The sequence below is a fragment of the Tachypleus tridentatus genome, chromosome 7, assembly GCF_004210375.1.
Source record: "Tachypleus tridentatus isolate NWPU-2018 chromosome 7, ASM421037v1, whole genome shotgun sequence".
NCBI lineage: Eukaryota > Metazoa > Arthropoda > Merostomata > Xiphosura > Limulidae > Tachypleus > Tachypleus tridentatus.
In genome coordinates this window covers 6,968,045-6,989,635 of record NC_134831.1, presented here as the reverse complement: position 1 = coordinate 6,989,635, position 21,591 = coordinate 6,968,045, and the positions used below count along the sequence as shown (strand labels likewise).

At 34.7% G+C, this 21,591-nt stretch overlaps 1 protein-coding gene across 3 annotated transcripts in view; it reads right to left on the bottom strand.

Annotated features, from left to right (window-relative positions):
- Positions 1–7,471: 7,471 nt before the first annotated feature.
- The window catches only part of LOC143255043 (BAI1-associated protein 3-like), a 162,410-nt gene continuing 148,290 nt past the window's right edge, over positions 7,472–21,591 (bottom strand). For all 3 annotated transcript variants that reach the window (XM_076510077.1, XM_076510079.1, XM_076510078.1), the window contains 8 exons: positions 19,470–19,610; positions 18,254–18,367; positions 17,040–17,123; positions 14,946–15,027; positions 13,622–13,660; positions 13,121–13,244; positions 11,101–11,294; positions 7,472–8,850 (listed from right to left, as the gene is read on the bottom strand). In XM_076510077.1, coding sequence (XP_076366192.1) covers positions 8,765–8,850; positions 11,101–11,294; positions 13,121–13,244; positions 13,622–13,660; positions 14,946–15,027; positions 17,040–17,123; positions 18,254–18,367; positions 19,470–19,610 — 864 coding nt within the window. In that variant the 3' untranslated portion in view covers positions 7,472–8,764. The remainder of the gene's footprint in view (positions 8,851–11,100; positions 11,295–13,120; positions 13,245–13,621; positions 13,661–14,945; positions 15,028–17,039; positions 17,124–18,253; positions 18,368–19,469; positions 19,611–21,591) is intronic.

Below are 21,591 nucleotides of genomic sequence, written 5' to 3'. Positions count from 1 at the left end.
TTCTCAGCACTACTTATAGCATCTTTAAACTATTGTCTACAGTTTCTGTACTAAAGCTAAAGCTATTCTCAGAACCACTTATAACATCTTTAAACTATTGTCTATATTTTCTGTACTAAAGCTAAAGCTATTCTCAGCACCACTTATAACATCTTTAAACTATTGTCTACAGTTTCTGTACTAAAGCTAAAGCTATTCTCAGCACCACTTATAGCATCTTTAAACTATTGTTTACAGTTTCTGTACTAAAGCTAAAGCTATTCTCAGCACCTCTTAAAACATCTTTAAACTATTGTCTATACTAAAGCTATTCTCAGCACCACTTATAACATCTTTAGATTATTGTTTACAGTTTCTGTACTAAAGCTAAAGCTATTCTATGCACTACTGATAACATCTTTAAACTATTCTCTACAGTTTCTGTACTAAAGTTATTCTCAGCGCCACTTATAACATCTTTAAACTATTGTCTACAGTTTCTGTGCTAAAGCTAAAGCTATTCTGAGCACCACTTATAACATCTTTAAACTATTGTCTACAGTTTCTGTACTAAAGCTAAAGCTATTCTCAGAACCACTTATAACATCTTTAAACTATTGTCTACAGTTTCTGTACTGAAGCTAAAGCTATTCTGTGCACCACTTATAACATCTTTAAAGTATTCTCTACAGTTTCTTTACAAAAGCTATTCTCTCCACTACTTATAACATCTTTAAACTATTGTCTATACTAAAGCTATTCTATGCACTACTTATAGCATCTTTAAACTATTGTTTACAGTTTCTGTACTAAAGCTAAAGCTATTGTCTCCAATACTTATAACTTCTTTAAACTATTCTCTTCAGTTTCTGTACTAAAGCTATTCTCAGCACTACTTATAACATCTTTAAACTATTCTCTGCAGTTTTTGTACTAATGCTATTCTCTCCACTACTTACACCCTTTTGCAAATTAATTGAAACGAGGCGGAAAATTAAGTTTTTTCAATGTTTTGCGTTTTATTTCTGAGAATCCAAAAATTATTCACAAATTAATACATGATATGACCACCTTTATTTTTCAGAAGATCATTAATACCCTTTGGCATCGAGTCCACGAGTTGAATGCAATCTTTACTAATTTTGGATCGCGGTATCACACCTCAATTATGGCCTCAATTAGCTTATCTTTCGTAGTACAGTCTTTTCCCCAAAGTCTTTCTTTAGAAATCGTCCAAAGATTTTCAATAGGATTTAAGTCCGGAGAGTTTCCTGGCCAGTACAGCACCTTTATTCGCGTTGTAGTCATAAAATTCTTCAGAAGTTTCGATGTGTGGCACTGAGCCAGATCTTGCTGAAAAATGCCAGATCCATCTGGAAATCTCTTTTTCAATTCTGGAACGACTCTTCTCTGCAAAACTTCGTTGTACTGTGGTCCTCGCATCATACCTTCTACGATATGTAAGCCTCCGACGCTATAGTAGCTGAAACAACCCCAAAACATCTTCTTCAAGGGATGTTTTACGAACTGATTAATGTGATGTGAGGTTCTTGAAGTTTCTCACCTGGAGATCTGTGAACATGCAGACTTTTTTGACCCTGTACGAAGAAATGAATAACACCTTCCTCCATTGTTCTTGCGTTCAGTTCTTGTATTTCAGACCCATTGATACCGTTTTTTCTTCATTGAGTTGGTAAGTTTTTTGACTGGTTTTTTTGCCCTTTGACCAACATCAAGAAGCCTACGACGAACCGTTGAAGAGCTGACTTTTGTTCCTTTGACCTCCAAATATATTTTTATGTGAAACTACATTAGTGCAGTGAAATACTTTAGTGACCAAAAATGGGAATTTTGATCTTATTGAACATAACCTCGAAATCTTAACTTCATGATCGTTTTCTGAGCTCAAACCATACTGACCTTTTGAGATTGGAATACAATCTTGCTGATCATCACCTTTAGTTCTTAACTTAATTACCATTATTTTGAGGTCAAACCATACTGACCTTTTAAGACTGAAATATAAACTTACTTACCATGATACTGAGCTCCGAATTTGGTGAACATGGTCTTTAGATCTGAATTTTGTCACGAAGATCTTGAGGTAAAAGCTTAATTACCCTTATCCTGTGGTTTGAACTTACCGGGATCTGATTTTATATACAGTACTGGTCAAAATGTTTGCATACTATTCTGTATTGGTTGTACAGTCTTTATACTTGGAGTAATTATTGAGTCACATAAAAGGTAGTGTTTGATCAGAAAAACATGTATGAGTTGTTAATCTGGTCTGTACAAGTTGTTTTGAGCATTTTTTATTAAACACACACACACACACACGTGTTTTGATTATAAATGTGTGTTATTGGTATAGTATTTTTTTCGAAACAGATCGACGCTTCGTCACGTGCCAGAAGTTATTCTGGGTTAAATTGTTCGATTGTTCAGAAATGGTATGAAGCAAACAACGTTATCATAACCTCATGGTACCACAAGTGTACTGTATTAAGTATCCTGAAACGTCATTGGATTGCAGAAAACCTTACAGGAATATCATGACTACCACAGTCTCCATATTATAATCCTAACTGAGAACTGTTTAGCAGAACTGAGCCGGAACATTTTAACCACGACTCTAAACGAACTACTTTAGCTGAGTTTCAGTGTCTTCTAGTGACAACCTGGGATGAAATCTCGGTTTATTACATCAATAACCTTATTGACAACATGCCACGTCGCTTTTTGGAAGTTAATAGAGTACTAGGAGGCCTAACCAAGTACTGAATGTTCAGTATGAACTGATATAAGGTTACAGACATTATTTATAATAACTTTATGTTATATTTTTTCATTATATATGTTTTGTTAAGGACCTGTCTCATTATACAAATTATATATGTAGATGTTTAATATAACGTATGTTTCTCAGTTTGTCAGCACTAAGTGTATTTGTACTCCATATTAACAATAATGTTCTTATTCGTTACAAAACACAGTAACATTATGACTTAAACTGTATACCCATCTATATATATAACACTTTGCATAGTTCATTTAAGGTGTTCACAACTAAATTCAATTGCCTCCATTATTAGATAGTATTTTATTTTTGTACTGAATTAGCGAGTTTTGTTTTTAAGTGGAACGACGCATTCATAGATAATCATTAGATTTATGTAAAATGTATATTAAATCATTAGGTTTATGTTATATGTATATAATCATTAGATTTATGTTATATGTAAAAATAATCATTAGGTTTATGTTTTATATATACACAGTGCTTGAAGTGGGGAGTAAACAGAAAGCATAATGGCTTGAGAAATATTTGAAACTGAATAAAATATTTATTGTTTTTCGTTAGTATTCTTTATATATTATCATAAAAGTCAATAAAATGAAAAACTGGAAAGTTATTATGTTAGATAAGGTTTAATTAGGCAAGATAATGAAAAAATAATTATTAATAATAATAAATCTTCATGACATATACTCGCAGGCGGCTCGTGAGACAGATAAGACATGGTAATAACAATAGCTGACATGGTAATAACAACAGCTGAGTGATTTATAGCTCAAATGGGGGATTTGTAATTAGACACAATTCAAATGACAATAAAACAATAAAATCAATATAAACATATGTATAACCGTTACGAGTTGTAGTATAGAAACTCAGATGGTTACAAATTCGGTCAAATCGATCGAGCCCGTATCGAACGGGTTGATTCGCTACGCTTTTGCACTAATTTGTTTCATTCCCGTCTCGTTTTTACATGATATCTTAAAAAATAAACACAATTTCTCTCCCCAAACCAGAAGTACTTAAATATTTATCCAATGTCTACCTAATCTTTACCTTTTGAGGAGCTTACAGTCTATTAAAAAGATGGTTTTAGGCCGTTCCCAAAATAAGTGGGATGGATTATGGCCTTATCTCGTCCCACCTCAAGCACTATGCTCCAATACGTATAATGTGTGACGATCTGAAAGGAAATAGATATTAAACAAGAATACGAAATATTTTAATGTTTGTGAGCATTGTGAACCATAATTAGGACCGAAGTGTCGGGTAAATGATTCTATATTGATTCTAAACTGATAGTTTGTAATCGGATTGCAACTCAGAAGAGAAAATGTTTATGACAATAAAAATAAATTAGTTTCTTAAAGCAACGTAGCATTCACTAAAAATTTATAAACCTATCATAGATTTTGACCCAGTTCGGTTTGGCTTGAATTTCGTGCAAAGCTACACGAGGGCTATCTGCGCTAGCCGTCCTTAATTTAGCAGTGTAAAAACAAGAGATGAGATAGCTATTCATCACCACCCACCGCCACCTCTTAGGGTACTTTCTTACCAACGAATAGTGGGATTGATAGTAACATTATAACGCCCCTACGGCTGAAATAGTAAGCATGTTTGGTGCAAGGGGAATTCGAACCCGCGACCTTTGGATTAGGAGTTGAGTGTCTTAACCACCTGACCAGGCCGGGCCTCCCAGTTTGGCGTTAGAATATTTAAACAAAATAATATTAGTTCGTATTTGAGGATATCGTCACTACACGAATTGTTATGGAATATAATTAATTAATAATAACAACATAATTCCGTTTGTTCAGCAACTCAGCGGTAAATGTGCGGGCTTACGATACTAAAAAGTGTGGTGGGCAAACGTAGATAGCTTATGGCATAGGTTTGTGCTTAAGAATAACCGTTGGGCGTTAAATATTATAAAACAGTGATGACTGTTTGTAGCATAACTATTAAAAATGATTACTGTTGTTAACCTTTATTCCAGTTAACTATTAGGTTCTGACAGATAATACATAACATGTACATCTCATAATTTATTACTGTTTTTCAGAAACACATTTTAGATAGATTAAAACTCTCCAGGATAATTATAACATTTCTTTTATTTATTTGTTTTTGAATTTCGTGCAAAGCAACATGAGGGTTATCTGCGCTAGTAATCCCTAATTTAGCAGAGTAAGACTAGTAATGACCACTCACCGCCAACTCTTGGGCTACTCTTTTACCGACGAATAGTGGGATTGATCTTCACATTATAACACCCTCACGGCTAAAATTACGAGCATGTTTGGTGCGACGGGGATTCGAATCCGCAATTCTCAGATTACGAGTCGAGCGCCCCCTAACCACCTGGCCATAAAGGGCTACAACGTTTGGAAGATCTTAATGGCGCTGAATTTTTTTGTATACACCTTTTTTTATGGGTAGCTCTAAACTACAAGTTTCAAAATGTTGTTATTTACTACCAGTGAGGTCGTATAATTGGAACTATCTTGTAACGGCAATAACTAATTGGTGGTATCAATAGTTTTCTACGTGAAATACACAATAGTAATTGGTGGGCTTAATGGCATTACTGATACTATATTTGTAATGTTTGATTTCTTAGCGTGAACCTGCACAAGGCTCTGTTCAGCGAGGGGGAATAGAACTCCAGAAGTTATCATCGTAAGTCCATAAACTTACCGTTGACCAACCGGGGGCCAGTTATATTTATATATATATGTTTTCCGCGACTCATACGTTAATTAGTGATCCATAAACGATATTATGTACAGGAGTTTTTAATTTGTTGGTTTGTAGACTACATTAGAATTACTGAGTTGACATGTTTATTTCTTTTGCTTCATATGTATCGTAAGTTGCTCATTCTAAAGATCATGAAGGTTTGAATGTTTGGTTAGCGTGTAAGGTACGAATCGAAGAGTTCGAGATTCTAGATCTATTTATGATGAACGCACTGAATTTATTTTCTTTAAACTGTTCAGAATCATTTTAACAAACGACCATACTGAATCACACATTTCTTTAACCATCTAGAAACTGACACGGCAGCTTCGTTTGTTCATCTACTACTGGAAATCGCTCCCAGCTTCTTAATATTGTAAACCTGCAAAGTACGACTTATCCACTGGGATACCACAGCACAATGAAGCTACACATTGTTAAATACTTAAAACAAAAATCACTACTGGCAAAATGTCTTTCCTTACAACCTGCATTGTCGTTGAAGTAGCGACGGATAATATTTTCTAAAATGGCGCTTAATTTTGAAATTACGAGAGTGCAAACGGGTGCGAAACTTTCACCTCGGACTTTCTGAACCTTACCAAATGTGGCGTGCTAAACCAAGTCCTATTTTATCATTGTTTTATCTTAAAAGTCTTAACTTCTATTTTCTAGCAGCTTATTGCTTAGTGTCATGAGTCCGTATCTAAAAATATTCACGTGACTGGTATCATAAGACAAGTGACTGTACAAAGTCTTTAAATTGAAGCTTAATGTCATTGTTATTAATTTCTTATTGATGAATATTATTATATTTGAAAGCTTGTATTTAACTTATCTTACTTTCAGATTTAGGTGACAAACTATAAAACTAACTTTTGTTTTTTGGGATAACACAAAACGTAATACTCTGGCTTTTATTGTTTTCTACACAATTGAAAAAAAAAAAAAGCTATAAATACCCGGATGTATTTTTTCTTTTCTTAGTTGTTTACCATTGAAAGTAAAGACATAAAGTTTAGTGTGATGATAAAGTTAAATAAAAAAGAGTATTTCGAAAATATTTTACGAACTTTACGAACGACTTTTAACTTGAATTTCGTGTAACTTTGGGTTGTTTTGCATATGAAAATAATTTTACATTATTTAAGGAATGCACTGGATTTAAAAAAGTACTAATCTCTCGAGTTTCGCGAGTTTATTGGGATTATCGTAAAAGTATTGTTAGTGACGAGTTATAATAGCTTTAAAATAGTTTTATATACAGATATATTCTATTGTAATCAGTTCGTTATATAATATTGTTTTCATTTACTTAAGAGCCAGTTTATACCTCAAATATATATAAATACTTTTTAGTTATAATCTATACAGCTACTTTATAGTTCTAATTTATATATTCATTGCATAGTTTTATTGTTTTTTGCTACATTACAGTTTTAATCTAAGTACTCACTTTATATTTTAATTTATTTAGCTTCTCTGTAGTTTTAAGTTAAATACAAAGTTTATAGTTCTAATTTATACAGCTATTTCATAGTTTTGCCCAGCATAGCCAGGTGGGTTAAGGCGTTTGACTCGTTATCTGAGGGTCGCGGGTTCGAATCCCCGTCGCATCAACATGCTCACCCTTTCAGCCATGGGTCAATCTCACTATTTGTTGGTAAAAGAGTAACCCAAGAGTTGGCGGTGGGTGGTGATGACAAGCTACCTTCCCTCTAGTCTTACACTGCTAAGTTAGGGACGGCTAGCGCAGATAGCCCTCGTGTAACTTTGCGCGAAATTCAAAAAACAAACTCCACAGTTTTGATGTAAATACTTTATAGTTCTAATCTAACCTCGACGTGTGCGATCAAAGTTATATAAATAGATACATGTGTGAAATTATTTTCTCACTTGCGTTGTTGATGACGACATAACTGAGAAACAGGAAAACGTAGAACAATATAAATTTAAATGATTTTAAGTTTATTTTCAAGCCTGTTTAGGCAGTACATACATGTATACAATTATCACTCGTTCCAGTTAGGGACTTTTACATACGAAATGCCGACATATCAAGTGTTCACATTGTACTCGTACACTTTACTGAACCAAATGTAGTAAACCTTTAGAGTTTCGAGAAGTGCTCCAAAGTTAAGAATTAACAGTGTTTTGTAATTATTAGATACAACTCTCGAAGGGAGTCCTGGACTTACTAAAGTGTAATAAAAAATAATAATAAATAGTTCTCATATGTTAACAAAACTCCACAAAAATCGAAAAATTTAAGGGCAATTATTTTCTCACTAAATAATTAATTATAATTCCACAGAAGGTCATAGTTCAAACACGTTTGAAGAGAAATTAAAGTATGAAAGACATTTCTGGAAAACGTTATGGAATTATCAAATAAAGAAGAAACGTTGAAGAGTAGAAATTACAGACGTAATATATATATAGCTCCATCAGTAAACTGACAAATCATTTTTTAAATTTCTATTATTAGTGTATCAGAGCTTAAAAAACCTGCCACTGCTCATAGGTTCAGCTGGTGCTGTTACGAGCTCTGGTATCTGATGTGAGAAATATATTTGTTACATCCGGTAAACAAAACAAAAAGGAGATAAGGTGACCAAGCTAACTATCAAATTCAATGCAGCTACTGTATAACAGTTATACAAAAATATTGATAGATTTTAATAACGTCTTTGCACGGAAGAGAAGACCACAAGATGATATGTTGAATTCTTGGCGTTAGGAAGGTAAGCTAAATATATTTTAATATCACAACACTGAACATAAAGTTACTGAGTAAGTGTGCAACAGAACAATGGATTTACAAAACATTAGTAGTTATGCATGTACGATAAGGCTTACAATAACGATAGACCTTGTATGGTATTTATTTAAAGAGTTGAAAGAATACTAAACACAAAAAATGATTTCGTTTGAGTTTACTGAATTTTGTTTTTTCACAAATTCGACCGTTTCCAAACTCCAAATCTTATGTAGCTATCTCAGCTCGGGTCCTGGTATTATGTGTTCACGACACTGTTACTTACTAAGTGAAAACCATATATGGACTTTATATTTATTAACATAGAAGCATATTCAGAGGCAGGTGGATTTCGATCTCAATAGAAACGGAACATAAGAAATGGGTGTCAAAGACAAAAAAGGTAAATTCCTACACAAAACAACAGTAGGTGGACGTCTCATAACAGAACAGTGCAACTCTTACAAAAACATCACATCGGATTACGATAATTTAGCCCTTTGTTCCTTAGCGAAGTCTTGGGCCGTTTTGTCCCAGGTTCGAGCCTCTAACACGGCCAGGATTTCATCTATAAAATAACAAGAAAACGTTTATTACAAACTTTTAAAAGTCGTAAATATAAAAGGATATCAAATATTCTGTGTTAAGTCGCCAGTTTCACGAACAAACTTTCTAAAGTTCCCTCCTAGGTCCCTGCCCATTGGTAGCACAGTCTGTGGGCTTATACTACATATAGACTTTTTGTGTACCTTTGTGATTAACAACAAACAACATCATCCCAGGTCCATACTGAAGACGTTTTGTTTGTTTGGAATTTCGCGTAAAGCTGCACGAGGGCTATCTGTGCTAGCCGTCCCTAATTTAGCAGTGTAAGTCTAGAGCGAAGACAGCTAGCCATCACCACCCACCGTTAACTCTTGGGCTACTCTTTTACCAACTAATAGTGGAATTGACAGTAACTTTATAATACCCCCACGGCTGAAAGAGCGAGCACGTTTGGTGTGACGGGGATTCGAACCTGCGACCCTCAGATTATGAGTCAAGCGCCCCTAAACCACCGGGCCATTAACTGTTAGAGTGTCAGAGAACATTCTGGCTGATTATGGTCCCTAATGTTACTTAACAGGAAACTTAAGAATTTCCGAAGATACGTTTTGACTAGTTTCACAAAGCTATCTTAAGAATGTCTCGACGAAGGACGACGTAAGAAAAATGTTAACAATATTGTGTATCCAGAACATCTGAACTTTTTAATGTATCCGCGATATCTGGACCTTTTAATGTATCCGGTACATCTGGACTTTTTATTGTATCCGTAATATCTGGATTTTTAATATATTCGTAATATCTGGACTTTTTAATGCATCATCAACACCCGGACCTTTTAATTGATCCGTAATATCTGGATTTTTTAATATATTCGTAATATCTGGACTTTTTAATGCATCATCAACACCCGGACCTTTTAATTGATCCGTAATATCTGGATTTTTTAATATATTCGTAATATCTGGACCTTTTAATGTTCCTGCACGGAACATCTGGACTTTTTAATGCATCGACAATTTTTTTACCTTGTAATGTATCCGTAATATCTGGATTTTTTAATGTATCCGGAATATCTGGACCGTATAATGTTTCTGGACAGAACATCTGGTCTTTTTAAATACAATCGGTTAACTCTTATGCCAAACAAAATTTGTAGCTAATATTTTAACGTTAATTAATCAAATTATTTATTATGTTTACATGGATGTAAAAAAATCCTTATTTTTACAATGTATTTTTTTCAGTTAATCAAGGCCTTCGGTGGCTCAGAATTAAACCTGGGATGTTATAGAACTAGAAACATTACTACCATGTTTTTACGGTTAGGGATAACACAGATATATCATTGTTTAACTTTTCACTTAACAACAGAAAAACTAATAACATAAATACGAAACATTAAAATTTTAACGAAAACTTGGGATCGTTGGCTATTCGAGCAAGTCCGACAAGATTTGTTTGTAATTAAGCACAAATCTATACAATGGACTATCTGTACCCTGTCTACCACAGGTATCGAAATCCGGTTTCTAGCGTTGTAAGTTTTAGGGCATATCGCTATTACACTAGAGGGCAGAATTGCTATAAGAAGTAACTAACACAAAACAAAGGCTGCAAATAAAAAATATACTAACAAGAAAAGTGATACCAGCTGGATATGTTTTCAAACGAGTTTTAGTCCCAAGTTTGGTTGGCATTGTGATCTATACAGCTAAATAACACAGTCTAAATTCTGTTCTTTTACAGTAAAAGTTTCTCTTTTATAGTTATCAATTATGACATAGAAGTTTTATTTTAAATATATTAAACACGCATTTCAGGTAAATGACGCTTAGAGTTGTTTCAATGATAAACCAAGTTTCGCTTTAAGTATTTCTGTTCAATAATTATGAAGATTTTTAAGTCGTTCACCAGTAACAAAGGGCCGGGCGTGGCCAGGTGGTTAAGGCATTCGACTCGTAATCCGAAAATCGCGGGTTCGAATCCCCGTCATACCAAACATGCTCGCCTTCTCAGCCGTGGGGGTGTTATAATGTGACGGTCAATCGCACTATTGGTTGGTAAAAGAGTAGCCCAAGAGTTGGCGGTGGGTGGTGATGACTAGCTGCCTTCCCTCTAGTCTTACACTGCTAAATTAGGGACGGCTAGCATAGATAACCCTCGAGTAGCTTTGTGCGAAATTCCAAAAAACAAAACAAACTCTCTTCTTATAAATAAAACAACATTTTTAAAAACTAAAGTTCTATCTTTAAATACCAAATGCACATACTCTTTTCTCTTGGTTGAATCAGAGGCAACTCCATCAGTTTCGGATCCTTTTCTTGCTCTTCGCACACTCCAGGAACGTTTCGTAACGGAAGATAAACTTCGCCCTCAAAGTCATTTTTTGTAACTACATCGTGATCCATAACAGTGAAGCACAGAGCTGAACACTTCAGTTTAGATCGATTTATGGTGATGGTGCTGAGTAGACGAACAGAGTCAGGTGTTATTTAAGTCTACTAACTATTCATAAGAGTACAATACCTTTAAACTAACAGAGTAAGGTGTTATATAAGTCTACTAACTATTCACAAAAGTACAATACTTTTTTATTCACTCAGTTTTATATGAAACAAGTTTTGTTTGATATATTATACAGAATATAAATTATTTTGGTTTATTAAGGAACACCTAATGTTAGGACAAATAGAATCACATCTCTCTTAATGAATTTTCTAGATCACAATTCCATTTAATTAAAAATATTAATATATTACCTTACATTATCAAAGTTTTTTATGCAGGTTTACGATTTTATGAAATATGATCCACTTAATTATAAATGCCAGTATAAAGAGACGGTTAAAGATATTTTAAAAATTACTGTGAAATACGTTATGAAAATATTTAGATAAGTAAACACAATTCTTGTTTTCAAGTTGAATCTCGCACAAAACTACACAAAAGCTATCTGTGCTAGCCGTTCCCAATTTAGCAGTGTAAAACTAACTGTTGTCATTATCACAACAGCCGCCACCTCTTGGTCTACTCTTTTACTAACGAATAGTGGAATTGACCATGATATTATAATGCCCACACGGCTGAAAGGGCAAGAAAATTGTTTGGTGTGACGGGGTTTCAAACCCACGACCTTCAGGTTACAAATCGAGCGCCCTAACTACCTAGCTATGCCAAACTGTTCAAAATTGTTCTCTAAAAGAAAAGTGGAAATTGACCATCACCCTTATAACGCACCTTCGTCTACAAAGGGCGGGACGCGAACATTGGTCCCCAGGATCTATACTATAGCATACTAAACACGTCTGGTCCAAGACAAAGCGAAACAAAAAACAGTTTGTCAACTCTTAGATTGCTCTTGTCTGGCAGAATAGTGGAATTTGTGCATCGCTTTTATAACACCCCCATGAACCGAAATATGCGAAAAGTTTTTTGCGACAAATGGACGCGAACCATGGACGCTTCAGATTCACAGACCACGCCGGTATCTCAAGAAAACAAAAATAATAAGTCATTTTGCTTCCATATTTCCATCATATTAAAAGCGAATGAAATTTACTCATGAATTATTAATGATTCACTTTTTTGGAATTTGGAAGTTATTTGATATTTATACTTTCAGAGCTAAAACCTACTTATTAAAAGCATTCAACCCTAAAGAAAACGTTTCATTTTTTGTGAAAGAAAAAACAAAAAAACAAACCAAACAAAGAAATCTATTGTGTATGAATGTATCTAGAATTCAGAACAAAAGGCTTTTTGCATTTAAAAAAAACCGAAACTCTTTGATGAACATAAGTATTCCATATCGTATAAAAGTTTTTAGCGATATTTCCGAACCTGATTCTTCTAAAGATGGCCCGGCATGGCCAAGCGTGTTAAGGCGTGCGACTCGTAATCTGAGGGTCGCGGCTTCGCATCCCCGTCGCGCCAAACATGCTCGCCCCTTTCAGCCGTGGGGGCGTTATAATGTTACGGTCAATCCCACTATTCGTTGGTAAAAAGAGTAGCCTAAGAGTTGGCGGTGGGTGGTGATGAATAGCTGCCTTCCCTCCAGTCTTACACTGCTAAATTAGGAACGGCTAGAGCAGATAGCCCTAGTATAGCTTTGGAGACGAAATTCAAAAACAACCAATAAAACAGCACAAAATTTTGATCCATTCTTCCGTGAATAACGCTAAAATTCGGGTTTCCATATCCTCAGTGGACAAAGCAAGTAGTCCAATTTAGTTTAGCTCTTAAAAAACAAACATAAAACGAACGAACGAACGAATAAGTCGTGAACTCACAATTCGAAGCTTTCGTCAAACAAAGGATATAAGGTTTTCTTTTGGACCTTGGTTCTCTGGGGTGGACACTCAGGATACAAATGACGTGGAACTAGCTCAATGATCACAAACGGATCGCTGAAACCTAGAAAATGGAAGCAGATGTTTTGGTATTTTACTTACATAAAATGGTTGAATTTAAAAATGTTTAATCTGATTAACAAGAAAACAAAGAAATTGATTACCTACCTAACAACTTTCGATATTTGATAAAATAAATTATTTTTATTCACACAATAAAATTTACTTTTTTATTCGAATACGTTAACGAAAATACCACTCGACGGATTAGTATGTATTTATTATTTTTTAAGTCGGAGAGTGTCGTAAGTTTACACTTACAGGAACATATATTGGCTCATTTACTTTATGAAACTGAGGCAAGTTTTTCATACTAGTTACGACTGCTAATCTCCACGACTACCTGGCAATACGAAAACGAACTTATAAATAACTTCTTACCGTTAGTGTCTAACGGTCTTAGCTCTCGAGCGTTCAATACTGAAATAAAGAAAAAAATATATAAATGTATTAATAGATAAATAGAATTCTTATTACAGAAAACGGTTCATATCATCTCTTAAGATTTTGCTCTGTTTAACTTTCATTTGGCTTTAGTTTCTTAAAATGATTTTTTTTTATTAATTTAAACTTCGGTTTGTTTCAGGTTTCTTTTCATTTCCGCGCCTTTAAGTCCTGTTAAGACATTACAAAATTATACGTTGATATTAAATAGAGAACGGATGGGTTTTTTTACTGAAAAATAACAGAATTGTTATTCCCAACCAGTGTTTCCCAACATGTATATCGTATATACATGTATATAATTTTATATAAGTCACACGTGCGATAAATAAATAAACGCAACTTATGGTTTATATCAATTAGTTTTATGGACGAAACCACAGTATATATTCTTTCTGTTCACAAGTGTGAGGCGCTACATTCCAAAGGTGTCGTTCTTCAAGTTCTGTTTACGTCACACACAACAGTGTACCTTTAGAAGATTGTTTGTTTTTGAATTTCGCACAAAGCTACTCGAGGGCTATCTGTGCTAGCCGTCCCTAATTTAGCAGTATAAGACTAGAGGGAAGGCAGCTAGTCATCACCACCCACCGCTAATGTATGGGCTACTCATTTACCAACGAATATTGGGATTGACCGTCACGTTATAACGCTCCCACAGCTGAGAGGACGAGCATGTTTGGTGCGACGGGGATTCGAAGCCGCGACCCTTAGATTACGAGTCGCACGCCTTAACACGTTTGGCCATGCCGGACCATCTTTAGAAGAATCAGGTTCGGAAAGATTGCTACAGACTTTAAAACGATATTGAATACTGATGTTTGTCAAAGAGTTTCGGTTTTTTTAAATGCAAAAAGCCTTTTGTTCTGAATTCTAGATACGTTCAGACACAATGGATTTCTTTGTTTGGTTTGTTTTTTTAAATTTCGCGCAAAGTTACACGAGAGCTATCTGCGCTAGCCGTCTCTAATTTAGCAGTCTAAGATTAGAGGGAAGGCAGCTAGTTATCACCACCCACCGCCAACTCTTGACTACTCTTTTACCAACGAATAGTGGGACTGACCGTAACATTATAACGCCCCCACGGCTGAAAGGACGTGCATGTTTGGTATGAAGGGGTATTAGAAACCACCACCCTCGGATTGCAAGTCGAGTACCTTAACCACCTGGCCATGCTGGGCCGACATAATGGAACATCAGTATGTTTGCACTCCCTTCAGTTGACGTTTCAAGGACAGGAGAATTTAGAAACATAACTTACCGTCCACGCAGAGGCTGTCAGAACCAGGATTGAAAATGGTTTTGACGGTTAGGTAGCCCAACTCTTCTTCCTTAGGACCCTCCTGTTAAATACGAGGATAAATAAACGTAATTTTAATTTTTAAAAAATAGGTGAAAGTTTTTTTGCTTTTTTTAAAACAAAACTGTGCCGTTAGGAAACAGCAACAATAACCAGGCGCTATGTAGGTATAACAAAGAAAGACGAGTCAGTTATAAATGGTCTGCTAGCTCCATTGAATTAAAGGTTAGATTACTGATATTGTTTACATTACACTAACGACTCGTGATCCAAGATGTCAACAGAATGTGTGCTCGTGATGACAGAATTGAAATGAATATATTTAGATTCATTGTCCTTGAACGAAGTTTACTGTATTTGTAGTTACGAGATCAATGCCCTCTTTTGGCAGGTTTCTCACCTCCTACCACTGACAAGACTTCAAATATCATTTTGCTTGCAATTATGCTTCATAGTTACGCACTCTCTGTAGAACTAATAAAAAACATAAGGCTTAGAGGGGTTCCCAACCTTTTGGCACTTGCAACTTGAAAATGTAATTGATGAAATAAAATTAATGTTATCCCAAGCTACTTCTAACAAGGCTACGTGACTCCCCTGCCAAGGCTGCGCGATCCCCTTGGGGGTCGCGACCCACCGGTTGGGAACCCCTGGCCCTTAGACGGACGATTTTCAGTTCAAGACTGGCCGTGTCACGCTTGTGTGACACACTTTGTCCCAGTTGTTTCAGTTCACCCAGATGCATGATGGATGCCAACTTTTTGTGCCAAATAAGCAGCAAATCCTATCAGTCATAAAGGAGTTGACCTCACCTAACAAGGAACGATGAAGAATTATACGAATACCTACTGATATGTTTAGAAAGTAGATGTGTGGTATTGAGAACGTGAACAGCATACTTATGTGCTCGAGGGTTAAAAAGTCAGATCAGAGAATCCTGACCGCATGGCAGTCAGTCATTCAACAGTGTAGGATTTATCAGACTCTTAAAAGCCCAAATCTTAAAGTTACATTTCTTCTTAAACGTTGGACCTCCCGACGCACTAAATACAAAGGCACACCCTGTCTAGTTAAAAAAAACAACCAACATGCTGACCTATTATTATTCATTGTTTTGTTTTATTCATTACAATCTTCTTGAAGAAGGCTTGTAGTCGAAACGTTGAAAATAATAAATCTTGTCTTAGCATTTAGAGCTCATTGCTACCTTAGTACCCTTTGTATCGTATATACCCATGAAGCAAATACAAAATGTAGATTTTGTCGAAACCTTACGAAGGGAGATTGTAATGAATAAAACAGAACAGTAAATTCCAATAAATAATAATTTGTTAGCAAGTTGATTTGCCCTTGATTTGTTTGTTTTTTGTAACCAGACAGGGTGTGCCTTAGTATTTAGTGCGTCGGGAGGTCCAAGGTTAAAGAAAAAATATAACTTTAAGATTTGGGCGTTTTAAGAGTCTGATAAATCCTACACTGTTGAATGACTGACCGCCATCCGGTCAGGAGTCTCTGATCTAACATTTTAACCCTCGAGCGCATAAGTATGCTGTTCAAGCTATCAATACCACACATCTACTTTCTAAACATATCAGTAGGTATTCGTGTAATTCTTCATCGTTCCTTGTTAGGTGAGGTTCACTCCCTCATGACTGATAGGATCTGCTGCTTATTTGGCACAAAAATTTGGCATCCATCATGCATCTGGGTAAACTAAAACAACTGGAACAAAGTGTATCGTTCAATCGTGACGCGGCTAGTCTCGAACTGAAAATCATCTCTGCACAAAAACACAAAATTTTATAACTTATAAGTTATATTTTTTGGATAAAGGTGAACTAAGCATAGTCATAAACTAAGTGCATAAGTGCTAGCCTTTAGCGTTCATGAAACTTCCTGGCTAACCGATGATTATTATTTACCTGAAGATGAACTATGCCTTCTACACAATATAAGTATAATTGCAATGCCTTTTGTTTTTCGGAAATGTAACGAAAATTAAATAAAGATACATAAGTGGATAAATTACAAAATGAACAAGAAACCAACTCTTACCTGTTCTTCTATTCTCTGGCAGACATATTTTTCTATGAGCTGATTAGTATCAGTCTTTTGCAGGCTTAGGAACTGCTCAAGGTCCTAGACAGATAAGAATAAGTAACACTTTACTTAGTTAATAATCAACTGAACATTACAATGAATCTCAAGTTACCGTTTGGCCGTTACAGTTCCAAAACAATCATGATTCGGTACTCTTTGATGATTAAAAGGGTTAACAACTATTCGTATGGAATTTTTATGCAAAAAACTAATAGCAAGACTACAAATTATTTATTGTACTAACGTAACTGAAAATGTAAGAAGAAAAAGGATCCTATAATGGTAAAATCTGTAATATTTTAGTACAAATGGATAATGTTGAATATTATAAAGCCACAACCATTATCTACCTCATGTAAACATAACTTCTTTTATGGAAAAATGAGTTAAAACAACAGTAACAACACACAAAAGAGATCATTTAATTGTATTACATACTTGGCATGTTTTCAGTTTTGAATTAAAGTTAACGTAACGTGTACGTCACAGAGAATAAAGATACACGAGTTAGATTATATTCAGGATTACTAGTTGATTATATAGATAGAGACGGCTTACAATACATTCAGGATTACTGGTTGATTATATAGATGGAGACGACTTACAATATATTGAGGATTACTGGTTGATTATATAGATAGAGACGACTTACAATACATTCAGCAATACTGGTTGATTACACACATAGAGACGGCTTACAATACATTCAGGATTACTGGTTGATTATATAGATAGAGACGGCTTACAATACATTCAGGATTACTGGTTGATTATATAGATAGAGACGACTTACAATATATTCAGGAATACCGGTTGAGTTAATAGATAGAGACGACTTACAATACATTCAGGATTACTGGTTCATTACATAGATAGAACCGACTTACAATATATTCACGATTACTGGTTGACTACATAGATAGAACCGACTTACAATATATTCAGGATTACTGGTTGACTACATAGATAGAACCGACTTACAATTTATTCAGGAATACTGGTTGATTACATAGATAGAGACGACTTACAATATATTCAAGAATACTGGTTCGTTACATAGATACAGACGACTTACAATATATTCAGCAATACTGGTTGAATACATAGATAGAGACGACTTACAATATATTCAGGAATACTGGTTGATTACATAAATAGAGACGACTTACACGATAGGCAGGACAATAAAGTGCATCTAGAGATAAACCTGTGTTTTCCGCATGAAAAAAGTCCACGATGTGTTTTAATGAATCCAGAAGTCGTTGGAAAAAGTTCATATTTTCCTGCAAGATTTTGAGAATGTTAAGTAATGTATATATTTATAAAGTTACAAAATCATAACTGATTTCAAGCTGGACACTTGTGTCATATTATGTACATTTGTTTCATTTCAATACGACATTAGTACATAAGTTTGAGACGAGAGACAAGAATATACAAACAGAACAATAAATATGGTGGATCAGTATTAGATTATACCGTACATTTCAAGAGTTAATATTTGGAATTAGTTTAAAAAAACAAACCGTATTAAAATTCAATTATGTAAAATAGAAGATTTTCATATTCGTGCTGATCTCACATGCTCATTGGGTTTTTTGTTTCTTTTCCTATCAGAAGTGTAGGGAACGAATGTTTTTTACAAAATCTGACAACGAATGTTCGTTTCAACGTACAGATGGTGAAGACCTTTTTATTTCAATTATACTATAAAATGAACAAACAAGTTTCTATGCAATAATCGAATGTTAAAATGAAACTCAAACTAACATAAACCAGTTTCACAAGTTAATATTTAGTCGGACTTTTCTTGGATTTCAGTACTGCTTCACAATGACGTGGCATGCTTCCAGTAACTTTGTACAGATGTTCCTCAGTGATGAAATGCCATCCTTCTTTGAGTACTCGAAAAAGTTCATCTGTGTTTGGCTTGTGATCTTTCGTCAATCAGTTTAACTCAGTCCAAAAATTTTCAATCACATTGATATCAGGTGATTGACCTGACCATTCCATAACGTAGATTCTGTTGTTTACAAGATATCTTTTAATGACTCCACAATTGTAGAGAAACTTGTTTGATCATTTTGTAAGTTAGCTGTAATAAAAATATCTAAGAAACTACAGCAGGTACACAACACTTTGTATGATAACACGTAACTAAAATAATAATAAGTTCAGATATTCAAGAAAGCCAGTGTTAAAAGTAGGATTTGAGATCATATTTGAACATATCTCGATGAATGCGTTCTAAAAACATGTAGTTTTATAGATTTTTCTGTTATCTAATAAAAGGTATAACAAATTAAAACATTTTAACGTAGGGCACTTGTTTTTTTGTCCAATCCTGTAAGTTAACTTGCACGAAAAGTCTCGTATATAGCTTACCCCAATATTGCTCTTAGCTGTTGAAGTGAGCTCTTGAAGTACCACTTTCCAGATGGACTCCAGAATACGGTCAAAGTTGGCTCGAAACATGTTGTTGTAAAGGGTTTTCAAGTTGTTATCCAGGTAATTTATCAGTGGATACTGTGAGTATGATAGAGTACATATTAATATAGTTTCAGCATTTGTTGAATATCTAACTTTCTCTGTAGGAACATCTTCTACCTTTTAGCAACGTGTTAAGTGAATATGACATTTGTGTCAGTTTACAAACGATAAATATGGTGTTTTTTATATATATCATGAAGGACATGATAAATATTTATTGACAAATTTGTGTACGATATTTTTCAACATGAACTACACCTTACGTGACACATCTTAGTAAACAAGACTCAGATATGGTAGTCTCTAGTTCAGAATTGTTGATAAGAGTCACGGCAACCAATCAGCGGCGAAGCACATGATTACTCTTAACCGAACAGTGGGACTGACTGTTTTCTTTATAATGCACCACAGTGTGGAAAGTGGAGAGATACATCGCACAGTTAAACCTACTAATCAATATTTTATCTGAAGTAAAATACTAAATATTTTAGCTTGTCTTTACTTGAAAAATTTATAATGTTGTTGCGTATGAAATGTCGGATTTTCATGTGCAAATTTGAAACTCGATTTTTAGTGGCTGAAAGAGAAGCATTATCATAACTTTGTCAGAATAATATGGTATATTGTTTGGTTAAATTAAAGTGTGCTTGAAATTACCAAGCTTGAACTTGTACAAGAAAATTACATGAATAACAATTTTATCCGTGGTGACAACAGCTCGTGATATTAATCATGCATTTGGTGATGGCATAGCTAGTGAGCGTTGGTTTAGCTTTCACTCTCGTGACACAAGCCTTCAAATTAAGCCTCAGGGTCACCCTCAGACAGCCATTAATGATGAATAATTTAAGGCATTAGTTGAGTCAGATATCTGCTAAACCACGATAGAACTTGCTAGTAAACTAATGTTTATTATTCAACTGTTTCCTGACATCTTGAAGCAATTTGTAAGATGAAAAAACTCGATAAATTGGTACCTCACGAACTGACCGAAAGCCATCAAACACGACAAGTTGAAATTAGTTCCTAACCTTTCACTCGCAACAAAAACTACCAATTTCTTCAAAATATTGTCACCTGTGAAGAACAATGGACACTTTATGTCAATCGACAACGATCCGGACAATGGATTGACTATGGAGAAGCACCAAACCCATCTCTTCACCCTTATGGTCAGTGTTTGGTGGTTGTCAGCAGGTGTGATCTATTATTCCTTCTTTAAACCCAGGAGAAACAATCACAGCAGAGAAATATTACTGTTAACTTGAAATTATGCATCACAAGTTGTCATGAAAACATCCAGCAGCAGTCAACTGCAGTGGACCCATACCACTTCATGACAATACTGAACCTCATGTCTCATACATTATTGTCCAAAAACTAAACGAATTTCAGAATGAAACCTTACCTCATCCACGTATCCACCACATCATTCCCCTACAGATAACCACTTTGATAAACATCTGGATTTTGTTTAAACGAAAAAAAACGTTTTCAAGCCAAAAATCAATTGAAAGTACTTTCGAAGACTTTGTTTCATCAAAGGACGTCCAGTTTTTAAAATATGGTATTCATGAATTTATAACTCATTAGCAGAAGTGTATTGAGTCTAAAGGAGCTTACTTTAATAAATAAATTAACCAAGACAAAGATTGTTTCACATTTTCCTATAAAAATCCGAAATTTCATATACAACACCATGAGAGAATTTTTCTGTGGCCAAAAGTACAAGCCAAAAAAAAGTTTTTAAAACCTATTCAGCTAATATTAATGCATATAATAAAGACTGAGCGATATTAAATATTTTATCCACAAAGACGTATTTACTACATTTATCTATTAGAAGCAGATATCGTAGTTTAATGGCTTAAGACTTTGCTTTACAATATAAAGTTCTGGCACTAAAACCACAGATAAGCAGTGAAATATAGGTAGGAATGAAAGAACTTATTTGTTGAGTTTTGAGCAAACCCACAGTGGGCTATTCGCAGGGAATCAAACCCCGGATTTTAGCAAT